The sequence below is a fragment of the Equus asinus genome, chromosome 1 (assembly GCF_041296235.1).
Source record: "Equus asinus isolate D_3611 breed Donkey chromosome 1, EquAss-T2T_v2, whole genome shotgun sequence".
Lineage (NCBI taxonomy): Eukaryota > Metazoa > Chordata > Mammalia > Perissodactyla > Equidae > Equus > Equus asinus.
Window position 1 is genome coordinate 141,195,955 of NC_091790.1, and position 15,485 is coordinate 141,211,439.

Sequence of the window (15,485 nt, forward strand, 5' to 3'; positions counted from 1 at the left end):
TATTCAAACAGTAGAGAGAAATGGAGAAAGTTTTGTATAGATACACATCTTGAAATCAGAAAATGGCAAAGGACACACAGACTTTGTGCCGAATGATTTTAGCCAAATACGGTGTTTGTGTGGCTGTGGGTTGGAGCAATAATCATTTGAAAAGGCAAAGAATGTTTCCTGAGTAAATGACCTTTCGTATTGGGTGATGCATATTTTCTTATGAACATATCATTCATGTGAGTTATTAAACACACCTTGACCTCGTTGTACAGAGACGTGCATTACCTTGGCCGCTCGTGCTGCCGTGTTCTCATGCCTATAACCAAGCAAACTAAACTCCTTGTGCATTGGTTCTGCTACCTGTAAATTGGGGGTTGATTATCTTATCCCTAACTATCAGTGAAGAGGGATTTCTGAAAATAAGGCTCATCCTGATATGCCAATAGTGGTCACTTGAAACAATCACTTAAAAAATCAATCAAAATAGTTTTTGACATCCTTAATGTTGTATTTTAATATATTAAAAATTAGATTGATTTAAGTTTTCATTTAACAAGTATTAATTTTATTATCCTATAGACATAACCCAAAAGTTGCTAGTGCTTTTGTTTAAATATGATTTTTTAGAATCATTAACTGTTTTTAAAATTATGAGTCACTAGTAACATAGTGGTATTTAATAAATTAGCCTTTTAAGTTTCACAAATAAATTTTAGAAGAAAGACACTAACTGTTTGCTGAAATGAAGTTTTTATTACATACCATTTAGTATTATTTTGTCACAGTTTTACAGTCTGGAAACTCTAAAGAGAAGTTCACTAATTTATTCAGCTAGTATTTATGGAACACCTCTTACATGTTGGGGCCCACCCAACAATAATAAGGTTGCACACAGCTGAAAACAAAGCTTATAGGCTGGAATGTGCATTGACGTACATGGATTTTAAACATTTAAGGGAGTTAGTTTATCTTAAGTAAAATAACTACTATCTTAAGTAAATCAATGACCAATTTAATTCTTGCTTCATGATTTTAGAATTTAACAGAATTTTATTTAGTCCTTTAAAATTTTCATGAGGCTCTTTCTTGAGTATAGCCATTGGTAAAGTAAACTTTTGCGTTTCATATGGAAAAGTTAAGTTTAGCCAAAATTCCTAATCTTTAGTGTCAGCCAAGTTATCACCTACAAATTTTGTAATCTTCACTGTTGTGGACATTCCTGAGCTGGGTTAATTTTATGGGAAGAGCAGTTTACAAATTACTGAATTAGCCTCTCATCATGCTTTAAAGAAGTAGGCTAATTGTTTCTTTACTTACCATGTGTTAATCATAGATCATTAGTGATAATTAATATATTTAAAATAGGCCATTAATAAGTTAAATTATGCTTATACTTACCTAACTATATTTGTGTTTGCCCTGTGTCATTGGAGCCAGCCTAGTCACCAGCTTCATTTAGTTGTATGACCCACCCAGGCTCCAGCCTTAGGAATCAAAGTATTAACTGAAGGCTAATTTATGAATTTGTTCATTTTTCTTTCCTGCTGTAAAGATTGTCTGACATTTGGTTAATTATTACATACAAACATATATATCTGCTCTGAGGCAAATCCACAGGGACACAAATAAAAATTTATAAAGAGTAAACCTTATAAAAAACTAATTTGGAAGACAGTTATTCATATTATAAAGACTTTTAATTTGAAAATAATTTGCCTTATTTTCTTTAAGTTGTCAGCTTTCCTAGCTTATTTGAAATATGACTTGATTTACGAAATGTGAATTTGCTTGATTTTTCCAGAGTAAACCTATAGAAAGCAGGAGACATTTCTGGTTTAGGTTGTATGTTTATGTATTTATGGATGATTTATGAGACCTCTGTAAAATTACTGTTCCTAAAAACTCACTTATTTACTTAGTAACAAAGGAAATAATAGTTGCTTTCATAATTTGAAAAATATAATATCCAAAGATATTTCAAATAAATAGAAGACAGTTTGGCCTCAATGATAAAGTTGTTTTGTTTTTGGTTTTTGCTTTTGCTTCATAGAAGATACAGCAAATGAGCAAAGAGTCGCAGCAAGAGGTAAAAGTTCAGAAGGAGAAGGAGAAGGCAGCCAACTTTTGGAGGTAAGTGAAACTCACTGAGTCCTTTGAGGTGAAACTGAACAGCACTATGCGTATGTATTTCTCTGAGGATAGACAGTAACTTCTACTCTATTGCCGTGCAGACAGGTGCCTCGATACCAAGAAACAGGTGATCTGCTGAAAGTCAGGGGCTGGCAGTCCCAGGAATGAGTTCTCAAGTGCTAAGCTTTTCCTTGTGCTGGAAGTGGAAACACCCTGTTGAAAGAAGAGGCATAGAGCACTTGAGTTAAAACATTTGAACTATTTTTGAGTGATTATTTTTTAATACATTTGAATAAATAGATAATATATGAACCTATAGAGAAAGGTTTGAAAATAATCTCTTCAGAACTATATTACATTACCATTCCCAGCACCAAAGTGCACTCCTTGATATCATTCAAAAGAGGCTAGGGTATTTGTTCTCTTCCATGTGAGAAAACTATTTGCTCCTTGAGGTACTTGAAAATGTCGTTAGGATACTTTTTTATACTATGTAGAAACATACTAACGTTACTCAATCACTGAATAATCATTCTTAAGACTTAGGGTTCATTGTTACGGTAGACGGGCTATCCATGAATTTCGAAACTTTCCACATGGTGACACACCTCTACTTATATTCTGCTTGTAGCCCGTGAGGATATTGCCGCATACAAGTAGAGTGAGGTCAGAACCTGATTCATCACGGTATCCACAAAGCCTAGCACAGTGTAGGCAGTCAAAGAGGTTTGTTAAAGAATTGGTGGATACAATCATGAATTATAAGTAGAAAGTAATATTTAAAGAAGAGAGATTTTTATTTTTTATGTTCAGATTTTTGAACAAATATTTTATACTCAAGAAAAAAACTTACTAAAAGAAGTGACACAGTAAGTAAATTGATGTAGAGGAAAAAACGAGTCATCTTTCTCATAAAACTGTGCGTTCGTTTTTTATTCATGCATGCAACAAATATTTCTTAAGCACTGGCTGTATTCAAGGTACTGTGCAGGAGCTGAGTATATAGTAGGGAAGAAAAGCAGCTACAAGGACAAAGAAATATGTCCAGCCTATACATTGAAGCAGCTTGATCTCTTTCATTTATTCAAACATTTAGTGAGTGCTGACCATAGGTAGCATCTTTGATAGAAAATAAAGGTTGATGTATTTAAGGTTTGGGAAAGAACCACCAGGATGGTTTAGAAATCATCCATGATAACTTGAGTTTAATGGCCTCACTATGTCATTCATTGGAAATGTCTATGAAACTCGATTATTCTTCAGAGTTGATTCATTGATAGAAAGAATTCTATGAATCAACTCTGAACAATCATTCTTAAAGAAAGAAGCTTTTGAAAACAGATCCTCTGAGATTTGAAACTAGGTCATTATTATGCTACTTTCTAGTCTCTCCATTATACCATCAATTCTTAATAATTATGACTGGATTTATATACTCCTGCTACAACAGATAAAAGCGGCTTCTGTCTGAATAGTTGCTGGGCACTGGCAAGACAGTGTTTTCTCTTAGAGAGCTTACTGATGTAGCAAAAAAGAAACAGGGAGAGTAGGGGCCAGCCCAGTGGCGCAGCGGTTAAGTGTGCACGTTCCGCTGCTTCGTGGCCTGAGGTTCGCCGGTTCAGATCCCAAGTGCGAACATGGCACCTCATGACAAGCCATGCTGTGGCAGGCATCCCATATATAAAGTAGAGGAAGATGGGCATGGATGTTAGCTCAGGGCCAGTCTTCCTCAGCAAAAAGAGGGGGATTGGCAGCAGTTAGCTCAGGGCTAATCTTCCTCAAAAAAGAAAAAGAAAAAAAAGAAAGAAACAGGGAGACTACATATGAGACCACACAGTTAAGTCACAGTACAAGAGGATAATACTAAGATACTTTCAGACCGCAGAATTATTTGCCAAATAATCATTTACCCTGACCTTAAGTGTCTAAAATAAATTTTTTTATTCCTTTCCTTTATGAATGCAAAAACAGAAACATTGCTGCGTGTCCTCCGCCTCCCCTCATCCGTACTCTACCTTGGTCAGTCAAGATGAGTCTTATCCCGTCTCAGGGTTTGAAATTCTGTGAAGAGGCCGATGACTCCCAAAGAGCATCTGCACCTAGACCTCTCTCCTGAGCTCTAGACTAGATCCAACTGCCTACATGCCATTCCCCTTACAAATTTCTAGACAGTTCAGCCTTTGCTTGACCAAAGAAGAACTATTAATTCCTGGCCCCACCACCCAGAAGCTTCTGTCTGCTCAAGTTTTTACCATCTCTCTTCAAAACCCCTGAGGTACCCCTGGCTCTTCTCTTTCCCTCGCACTCCACATGCAGTCCGTCAGTAAGTCCTGTCACCCCACCTCCGGGAATCTGACCCCTTCTCACCATCAGCACTGTTAGAACCCGAATCTAAGCCACCACTTTCATCAGGACTGTCCGCCTCCATTCTTCCCCCTTCAGTCCATTCTCCACACAGCAGAGAGAAATATAAATCAGATCACATCCCTCCTTGACTGCAAATCTGCTGGCCACCCACTGTAGCTAGAATAAACGCTAAGCTCCTTACAGTGGGCTACAAGGAGCCCCATGTGTTCTCCAGTCTCATTTCTCTCCATACCCTCAAACCCCATCCCCATCTTACCGCCGCCTTTCTGTGCCTCGATCATGTTAAGCTCTTCACCATCTCAGCCTTTGCATTTCCTATCCCTTCTTCTCTCTTGGCTGCCTCCTTATCATTCAGGTCTTCATTCAAGTGTCACTTTTCATGACTATCTCAGCTAAAGTATCTCTTCCCCCCGCCGAGTCACTATCACAAAGCCCTGTTTTATTTCTCCATCAAGTTTATCACTGTCTCAGATTATTCATTTGTTTACTGTCTGCCTCCTCTGACTAGAAGGAAAACAGACTTTCTGTGCCTAGAAAAGTGTCTGGTACAGAGAAGGTGCTCAGTAAATACCTGTTAACTGATCATCTAGATTCCATTTTATGCCATCATCTGTCTGCCAATTTAAAGGCCTAAAAATGTCATTTTTTTGACTCATTCCTCTCACACCCCTTTATCAAATCTGTCATCAAATCCTATTGATTCTACCCCACAAATATCTTCCAAATCTGGTTCCTTATACTCCAACTATGTCCTCTTCTGTTCACTAGACTGTTAGTAGATGAGCAGTCTCCTTCCCAGATCCCTTTCTGAAAAAGAACAGCAGGTTTTGTTATTGCAGGCCCCCCAAAATGCCTTGAAACCTGCAGAATAAAGCTTAAAATGAAAATCTTATTCAAATGTCACCTGCTGTGTGAACACTTTTCCCAGCTCTCCCAGCCAGAGAGAACGCCAGTGTCCTCTTACTACTTGTGTTGTCGTATGACTTCAGTATAGTGTGAGTTCCTTAATTAGCTTTGTAGCCTCAGCCACTAACATATTGTGACACATGCGGAGTGATATTGATGCCTTGTCACTGGTTCCTGGATGGATAAATGAATAAATAAGTGGTCTTCTGCAAATGCTGTCTTATGAGTAAATCTCTTCATTAAATCTGTTTTCCACCTTACATTATAAACACAGTTATTTTTTTCTCACTGTGAAAAAAAATTTTTTCTTATATTTTTTATGAGTTACCCATTCAAAAATTTGTTAATTTACATTATTTTTGGCACTCTTACTACATTAGCAAGGAAAAATGTAATGTTTTCAGTTAGTTGTTTAAAAGATATACATCTGATTAAGAAGCTGTAACTATTGTACCTAGCAGGAAAGATTCTCAATATTTTAATTTTTAATGACTATACAAGAAATGTTGAAATATTATTTATTATGAGAACATATTTGGAAAATTAGTATGGGTTCAATAAGCTTAAAAATAACACTCTTAGTTGCCAAAATATAGCTCACTTTTCTAAGGACCCTTTGGAGAAAGTGGTTAGCATACCAAAATAGGGTTTTTGGCAACTTCAGACAAACATATAGATTGCTTACTATTTTCAAGGAATTGTTGGACATAGGCTGGAGAGGATATAAAGATATGTAAGACTCCGTGATTATAGAAGCAGAAATTCTCAATCTATTCTTGGAAAAATAGAAAACATCACAAGTCTCTAAAATATAAAGTTAAACCCCGTAACTACAAAGGTAACAGATTTCGATGGAGGAAGAAATATCATTAGGGAGAGTGAAGAAAGGCATTAAGTGAGCTTTGAACCATGAAAGATTTTTTCTATTTATACAATTAATTTTTATATGATTAAGATAAATTCCTATAAAATGAAATCCTTCATTAAGAACATTTTAGAAAAACAGAAGCAAATCATGGTGTGAAACTACTTTCTACACGTAAATCTCAATGACAGATAATGAAGGGTTAAAACATGAATGTAACTGGGCCTGTCTACACGAGTTTTAATGGCAGTTAAAATATTTTGTTAAGTCATCTGTGATATTTTCCCTTACACTTTACAGCCCAAGTGTGCTTCAGAGCTGTGTTCCTTCTCCAAGCACGGCTCTCTCACCAACATCATGGAATTTCTAACCTCTTGACGAAATATAATTTGAAAAAAGATCTGGTTTGGGCATCAAATAAGTTAATTTTTACGGAGTTGGATTATGAGATATTTTAATACTTTTACACAAAAGACTCTATGAAAAGCAGCATATTTAGTTGCATTAAGTAATTAGTGGGACTTTTTACTTCATGAAACTGAAAATAATATAGCATTCATTCCAGAAAATCCTAAGTTCTCAGTAGGTTTGTCTCTTCTTCACTCCCCGTCCCTAAATATTTAGTTTCTCTCAATGATGATTTTAATCATTTTCTACTGTTTCTACTTTAGCATTCCCTGTATATGATCCCAAAGTGTCATCACCTAAAATAGGATAACTTAAGGAAAGATTGAACTATCTAGTCATCAAATGGTTTCTCTCAAATTGTGCTTTAGTGTGTGTTTTAAGAGCCATTGGTAACTTTTAACAGAATTCATCATGTTTTTGGTGTGTAGGGTGTGAGCTCCTATAAACCCATGTTTGGGCTTATTAAAATTAAAGTCATTAGACTCTAGCGCTTGAGGAAAATGTTATAAGTTGGAACTAATTATCCAATTGGAGGATTATCCACCTCCTTCTGTCCCTTCTTTTTTTCTTGTTGCCTTTCTGGGTAGATTTTTGGTAGTGAGTTGTAATGACTTTGCAGCTACTTATTGCCTTCTGCTAGTCTGGGAGCCTGTTACAGCTCAGGGGGATAAACCCACAGATTCATGGGGGGCCAGTTTTGAGTTTTTGCCATTATGACTCATCTCTTCAGGGAATAAACATTACAAGTAAGAAAGTAATTAGTCATTCTTTTCTAATCTTCGGTCATGGAAAGTGTTTTATATTGTGAAAACTGGAACTATCTTAGCTACAAATTTACTAGTGGACTTATTCTTTTTGTTTTTGTAGGTATATTTTGAGACCTCTAAATATGCAAATTTCATTTTTTAATGCAATTTTGATGACTGTTGCTTTTAGATTAAGTGTTTGTTGAAGTTAACTTTCCTATGTTGTTCTACAAAAATTATTTTTTAATTTCCATTTATTTTTGGTCTCCAAATTGAGGAATGTTTATTTAGTTAGTTCACTGGCCTAAAGATAACAAAATACAAACACAAGCCAGTAAAATACTCCCTACAAAACCACAGCTCCATTTGTGTGTTTGTCTTGAGTGACAACTAATTCACATATGCATATGGAGACACATATAAAATAATAACTAACAGATGGTATAGCTGCAAACTAGGATTTATAAAGATTATTATCAGCTGGTGGTATTGAGATACTACTGTGGTTATACTGACAGAAGACACAAAAATTATTTTTAATAATAAACTGTGACACTAATATCCCCCCCACCGTCTGTTAACCAAAGTAGCTTATTGCATATTTAATATAAATTTCTTAATGAAGACCTAAAACAATCTTACAGCCAGTTTCTACTAGGAAATTTATTAGACAGCAATTACAAAAACAGTAACTAAGGTAGTGGCAACAATAACAAAATGTTTTCTAAAATTAAGTGTATAATATTAGAATCCCTGGAACGTAAATTAAGTATTTGGGGGGTTTAATTATTTATTCAAGTCATTTCATTTCAATTATACTTTTCAACCTAGTATACAGTATTTGTAACTTTTTGTGTATTTGTAAATAGCTGAGTTACATGTGGAATTCATAGTTCCGTAACTTAGGGAACAAAAGGTGATTTTTGGAAAAAAGTATGGAAGGCACATATTAGTGAAACATGTTCACTTTTCTTCTAATGTGTTTTCATACTTCCCTTAGGTCCTTTAGCAGAGCTAAAGGAGGTTTCAGATACTGTAGGGACTAATTTCCTTATTGCTTTTATTTCAGATCGTCATTACAATGAATGAAAATATTCTTGAGCTTTGTGAATTCTATATGATATAGACTTTGGTTACCACTCCTTAAAAAGGGAAATAAAGTTATCCCATTAAAAACTGAATTCTGTATAGAAAAGAATTGGGGTTGCATGGTATAGGAAAAAGGTAACTGGAGAGAGTGATTCTCAAGAATAGTTTCAAGAACAGCAAACATTCATGTACTGGATGCCAGGATTTCAGTTTTAAGAATTTTTTAGTATAACATGGTATATAAGTTTATAAATTTAAAGTATTGAGGTTATAAAGATGATTATGAAACTGTTCATTCTCATAAGATATTCATAGTCCAAATACAGGAATAATGGGTATTGATATAGAAGGCAGTTTAAATTGGTACAACCATTTTGGGGAAGCATTTTGGCAGGAGGTATCAAGAACCATGAAGACGTTAATATACTTTGATAGTAATTCCACTTTTAGGATTCTCTTCTAAGGAAATAATCTTTCAAATCCACAAGAAGTTGTATGTGCAAAAGGATGGCAATCCACTCAATGGAATATCTTTCAGTTTTCATAAATGAAATTTATGATTAGTTTTCAATAAAATGTTGGCTCTTAGTTTCATAATTTCAGTTGAAAATATGAGGTATAAGGTTGTATATACAGTATGTTGCTGCTGTGTAAAAACTGTGCAGAAAAAGATGATGTAATACATGAAAACATTGAGTAGTTGCCTTTGGGATGATAGATAGATGGATTAAATCATTCTTTCCAGTGTTCTGATTTTCCAATTTGTCTATAATGAGTATATCTTATATTTTAAATGATAGTAAGGTTGGTGGTGAGGAAACAACATATTTTCACTCAAGGGCAGTTTTTGACTAAGAAGAATTATTTTGTATGGCAATAAAAACAGTGGAGCAATCTATTGAGGATGATCTTTAGGATATATGTTGGTACTTTCCTGCCTTGGCTCATTTAGGTTTAAGATCCCTTAATTAGTTGATCACAGAGCACTACATCTGATCATGATTTGTCAAAACATCTGTCCTCTCACCCAGGGGCCTTTCCAGCAGGGAGAAGAGTGAGGTGACTTGGAGGTTATTCTGAACATCTCATTAGAAATCATATGGTCCAAACTTCTCTCATTGATCAACCTGACTGTCAGTGTCATTGTATCAGTTATAAACTCATGTTTTTCTCCCCCCAAAATGTTGTGGGCTACTGGTTTGAACATGTCTAAATTTGTTTAAAAATCTTGCTTTTTACTTTATACCTATGCTGCAGAGACTCTTAGTTTGAAGATATTAATTTCTCCCTTTATAATAATTAGTTTATGAGAATACAATTTCATCAGATGAGTGCGAGGATCTTTGTTTTTTGTTTCTCCTAATATTAAACTCTCAAATTTCTGATTTACTGGGAAGTCAAGCACAGCTGGATTATTGCCCTCTTTATGTCATTTAAACAGTAAATTTAGTTCTTCGATGTGTTTATCCTCCTATGCGAGATACCTTTTGGGAAGATTTTGTAGAGTACGTTTCTCCGGTCTTTATTTTCATTTGAATTACTGGGCTATATAATATAGTAGAAAGTACATTTTTCCTGGACTCCTCTGCTCACCAAGTGTGTGATCTAGGAGAAGTTGCTAAGCTTCTCTTCAGCTTCAATTCTTAGCCAGTGAAGTAGGTGGATTAGATTCAGCGTCTGAGATCTTTTCCTCCCCAGAAGTTCTGGCTCTTTATGTCTTTGGAAAGTGAATTGGGATTTTGCCACCAAATGCCAGCTTTTATACTGCTACTTTGATGGGGGCGGGGGCGGGGGTGGCGATCTGCTGCATAATGAAGATTTTAGGCATTGATTAATCAAGGCTTCATGCTTGTTAGGAAGGAATAGTCCAACAGTCCTTGCAGATAAATTGTCAGACTTCTAAGATCCTTGCTCTTGCTTACAGAGTCTGTCTTGGGAAATGATAAATTTGGCCACTGGTAAAGAACAGTTAAAACACTGACTTTATTATTTCTTTAAATCTATAAACTTTTGACTTTTATATTTGACAGTCAGATTAGCATAGGTGGTTAATTGCTCAAAACGTTAGCAAGATGAATTAACTTGAGGCATGTGTATCAGCATTTGTAAAGATCTTTTGCGTAACTTCAAATTTGTAATTTTTTTACCACTACATCTTTGTCCTAATTTCACTTTTGCTGGAAAAAATTATAATTGAAAGGTCATAATTCTGGTATTTTCTGGCTTCCATTGGGGTTAACTAGCACACTGAAACATAATGTTCATTCATCCTAGCCAGTGAGGCCAAACTATGTGAGGTGTATGAGAGCTGCCCCTGTTCCCATCCAAAATGCACATATGGTGTGGGTAAGCCAGTAATGTGAGTTTTACGCAATGTTTCTGCTCATGTACACAGTCTGTTGCTCAGCACCAATTATTCCTTGCCAGAAACCCGCTAACCTGCTGCTTTTGTAACTCTGCTTGGTGAAGGTAGGTAGCTTAAAGTGACGATGATGTTGTTTATTTAACTTTAGCAATCTTGGTTTGTTGAAGTTCTATAACTTTGACCACCCACCTCATTTGTTGATTCACTACAATTGATTGCAATTAGAATCAAAGAGCTGGAACCACGTTACTGCATTGCGTGGAGCTACATTAGATCCAATATGTGTGTTTATTATTTGTTTAGGAGGAGGAACCAAAATGTGGAAATCCTGGCTTTTTGCTTAGTGAATCTAGTTTTCTCTCTCCAACTTAGGAATTATTATTTTAAAAACCAGATAGAATAGTCTCTTATATTTTGGTAGTCATTTTGTTGTCATTTTTCCAGTTTTCACTTTTGGAGTTTTCAAAACCACAAAATCAGCAGGGTGAGAGGTCCATGTTGGGAGAACAACTGTTCTCTATTTCCCACAGCCATCTTTTTTCTAATCCCCTGTTTTTTAATTAGTAGCAAATGGTCCTTATTTTTTCCTCTTTTGGTTCACGTTACAGTTGTAACTTCTTGTGACTATATAGACAGTTTAAATTAAAGCACAACCATATTTATGTTGTCTTCACACAACCAGAGATTCCTTTTTGCAGGATAAATTTCATCTGACTCTTTCTGCAGTGGAAAAGTAGCATGCAGGTATGCATTTGGTCTAATTGGCATTTTCTGAATATTCCAGTTTGTACCTTACTGAGGATCCTTTTTGTGGATATGCTTATGAGAGTGCACCAATGTGACTACATAGAGAAAAATTACACCTTAGTTAAGCTCAGCTAAATTTACGTAGATTTTCCATTTCTTTCCAGACCTAGCAGCCTCATTCCTTACTGTGTGTCTTTTTGTTTTTCTTTTTAATCAACTTCTGGATTCTTCCTACTCTGTTCAGTAATTGACATTAATTTCCACCCATTCAAAGACTGTTTAATGTCCACTTTTGAGAAGTCATATTCTTAGGAACATGCCTTTGACATGTTGCCTTTTCGTTAAAAAAATATTATAAACAATAGTGTACACCTGCAATTACACAATGTTATAAACCATTATGATCCCAATAAAATTACTTGAAAAAAATGATGGGTGTGAATTCATAAATTTTCTCTCACGTCAGTTGTATAATAGAAAGTGTATGTACTAGAACCTTCTAATGTAAAAGCTAAATGCCGTAATTTTTTTTTAAGTAATAGCAACCTACATCTTCTCTGCCTTTTTATGCACTCGGAGAAAGAGAAAAAACCAGTATATACTCTACCTAAGAACCCGGCGACAGTGGACTGAAATAACATTTAATAATAATAAAAAGCCCATGAAAAGTTTCTCAGAACTTCTGAATTGAAAAGAGTCAGTAAACTGTTGCATAATCCTACTTCTTAAGTTGGCTTTGGTTAGAGAATAATTTGAAGAACATGCTGTCTATTTGTTCCTCTAGATATTCTGGGATTTGTTACTAGATCAAACCAGCCCATCAGAGAGCTGTATATTTCTATCTCATTGCCTTAGTCCTGTACAGATTGCCTTCCCTGAGCTGGTTTTCAGCTTGATTGAATAACTCTGAGAAACTGTTGTGTGGAATACACTATGACATTTATTATGGGGGAATTACTAAGACATTGTCTACTACGTTACACACTTTCCCCTGTGTGAAGTCCCACTTAGGTCTTCTGATTTCTTACTGCTTTTATACTAACAGAAAATACTTTGTTTTTCTTGAGGTGGTAATATTCTCTTTGTCTCACGGCCATTGTGAATTTTGTATCTAATCACTTCTTCCATTTTCCTTTGGCAGGAGGAGGCTAGGACCTAAATTTACATCTCAGTTTTACTAATTATTTAGGACCTTGTAGGATTTGTATCTGCATACCTTATTTTCCTATCTCATGCTCCTATTTTATATTTTTTCTGGACATGATTTTTAAATTTATTGTGAATCTTATTAGCTGTTTCAGATTGTGTAGAAGAAAGCATTAAAATGTGCACATATGTATATAAATATATTTATGTAATACTTGTATAAAATAAGTTTATATTTAAAATGTGCCTTTTAGTTTAATAAGTTATAAATGGTATACATAACTCCCAATTTTAATTTTCTTTTACAAAAATCATATGTGATAAAATTATACATGAGGTTTTTTTTTACTGTGAGAATGTGTGTGACGCTGGGCACCTTACTTAGCCTCTCTTTCCCATGCCTCAGGCTCACGGATAATCTCCAGTCTAATGTGATTTCTTCGGGGTCCTTGTTGACTGGAGGACACAGGTGAAAGGCGCCTCCTTTCTGGATCATCAACTTTGTCCAGTTGCTTTAGGCAGGGTGTACCTCAGGGACCTGTAACTCTCACTACTTGCCACATCAACCACTTCATGGTCTTTCATGGTCTCCTACATACGCTTTTTTGGGGGGGGCGGGTGAGGAAGATTGGCCCTGTGCTAACATTTGTGCCAGTCTTCCTCTGCTTTGTATGTGGAATGCTGCCACCACATGACTTGGAGAGCGGTATGTAGGTCCCCGCCTGGGATCCGAACCCATGACCCCCGGGCTGCTGGAGGGGAGCGTGCAAACTCAACAACCACACTCTACACACACTTTTTTTCATGCTCTAGATATACTTTTTAGTTGGTTTACCAGTTGGATTTTAGATATCAGTATGGAAGACCAAGGCAAAGTGACTACCTAATTTAGAAAGACATTGCCTTGGGAGTAATGGTTCCTTAGAGTAGAGAATTCCCAGAACCCCTGCAGTAGCATGGATAGCTGCCAGAACATGAACTTTATCATCTGAGAGACATGGAGCTCGGATTTTAGCTTCACCATGTACCCCAATGGTACCTTTTATAAAGTACTTAGAATCTTAGATCTTCCTGTCCCTTTGCTGTAAAATGGGAATGGCAATACTTACCTTGCAGCGTTACAGTAAGAATTCAGTGAGTCAACATATAATATTATGTCTATATACACAGTGTCTGACATAAACTGGACACTTGATAAGTGTTAGTTTCTTTTTAAATTGGAAGGAAATTATGGGTAATGCCTTGAAAATCATGCCAAAGTAAGGTTGAAGGGGTTAAATCAATTTGAAATTGTGCCTAGCTGAGACTTACAGAGACCTGAAAGGCAGTGGCATAAATTTAGAACTTTATTTTTCCAATATGATTAGAAGTCTGGTGGAAGGTGGTGGAAGCATTTTTTCAGGAGCTCAAGTATGTCAAGGCCATTGTCTTATGAGTCTTGATCTTTTCCTCATAGTAGCAAGATAGCTATTGCAGCTCCAGCCATCATATTCACTTTCCAAGAAGTTGGAAAGACAGGGAAGGGAGAATAAAAGTACTTGTGTCCAGAAACCTTCCAAAAAATATCTGACAAGAGTTTTACTGGCCATATTGTGTCACACGGCCACCCCTAGTGGGAAAGGAGCCTGGGAAAGGTTTGTAGCTTGGTACTCCGCTCTCCCAGCAAAATCAGAGCTCAATAATGGGGAGGAAAGGGAAGATGAATATTGGATAGACTGCAAGAAGTCTCTCTTATAGAGATCAACTTATTTTGCTTTTAGAAGCTTCATTTTTCCAACAGTAGACATGAGTAGGGGTGGAGAAGCAGAGAGAAACACCTATTGGTGATAACTGGATTCTATTTGGAGGGAGGAAGTCTTTGAGTAGTCAAAGGGGGATGGAAAATAACAAAGGACATGTACTTTATATTATCTTTTGAATCAACGGTAAGCTAGGCATGGTGCTGGTAGGAACTTTATATATATTATCTCATTAATTTTCACAGATGAGGTAGACTATATATTTTATAGAGGAAGAAACCAAAGCAGAAGAATATCGGTTCCCCAAGGTCACACAACCAGTATTGGTAATGGAGCCAGAATTTTGGACTTGCACCTGACTGACCACGAAACCTTAGCTTTGCCCTGTATTGCTTTCCTGCATAACTCAGCAGAAACCTGCTCTTGCACTTTGCTTTTACTTTCCATAGTGCCTTATACTACTGGGGTCCATAATAACTGTATGTTGACTCAATTATTTGTGTACAGAATGAAACTGAGCAGTATATAAAGGATTACTGCCATTGGTTGCTGAAGGTTGTACAGATGAGGCTGGGAGAGGCACAGCTGGTGCCTCTGCCTCATCACCATCACTCAGAGGTGGTGGTGACTGCCTATTTCAGCCTCTAGAGTCAGTAGCACCTAGGGACATTCTTTAGGACAAAAGGAGCAAGCAGCAGTGACCAATCTCAGGGAACCAAAATCCAAAATGGAAAGCTGATAGAATCACTTGGCATGGAGATGGGTATCTTCTCCAGCCAGAAGCCGGGGAATTATCCTTGACTTCCTCTTCTTCCTCCTCTCTCAATTCGGTTGATCACTAAGTCACTTTATTTCTACTTCATCTACCTACCTCACTTATCTGTCCTTTTCTTTCCCTCCCCACTGCAACTGCAGTAGTTCAAGCCTATTATCTCTCACATGGACTATTGCAAAGAGTTTCTGAAATGGCCTCCTGATCCCCACTT

General features: G+C 36.3%; 1 protein-coding gene and 1 long non-coding RNA gene across 2 annotated transcripts in view; one reads left to right on the forward strand and one right to left on the reverse strand.

The window, feature by feature from the left end:
• Positions 1-15,485, forward strand: part of UMAD1 (UBAP1-MVB12-associated (UMA) domain containing 1) — a 210,870-nt gene that overhangs the window by 136,660 nt on the left and 58,725 nt on the right. Inside the window, exon 3 of the mRNA XM_014854392.3 lies at positions 2,042-2,121. Coding sequence (XP_014709878.3) covers positions 2,042-2,121 — 80 coding nt within the window. The remainder of the gene's footprint in view (positions 1-2,041; positions 2,122-15,485) is intronic.
• The window catches only part of LOC123284430 (uncharacterized), a 154,840-nt gene continuing 139,838 nt past the window's right edge, over positions 484-15,485 (reverse strand). The window contains exon 4 of the long non-coding RNA XR_011503186.1: positions 484-2,334. This is a non-coding gene — a long non-coding RNA (uncharacterized lncRNA). The remainder of the gene's footprint in view (positions 2,335-15,485) is intronic.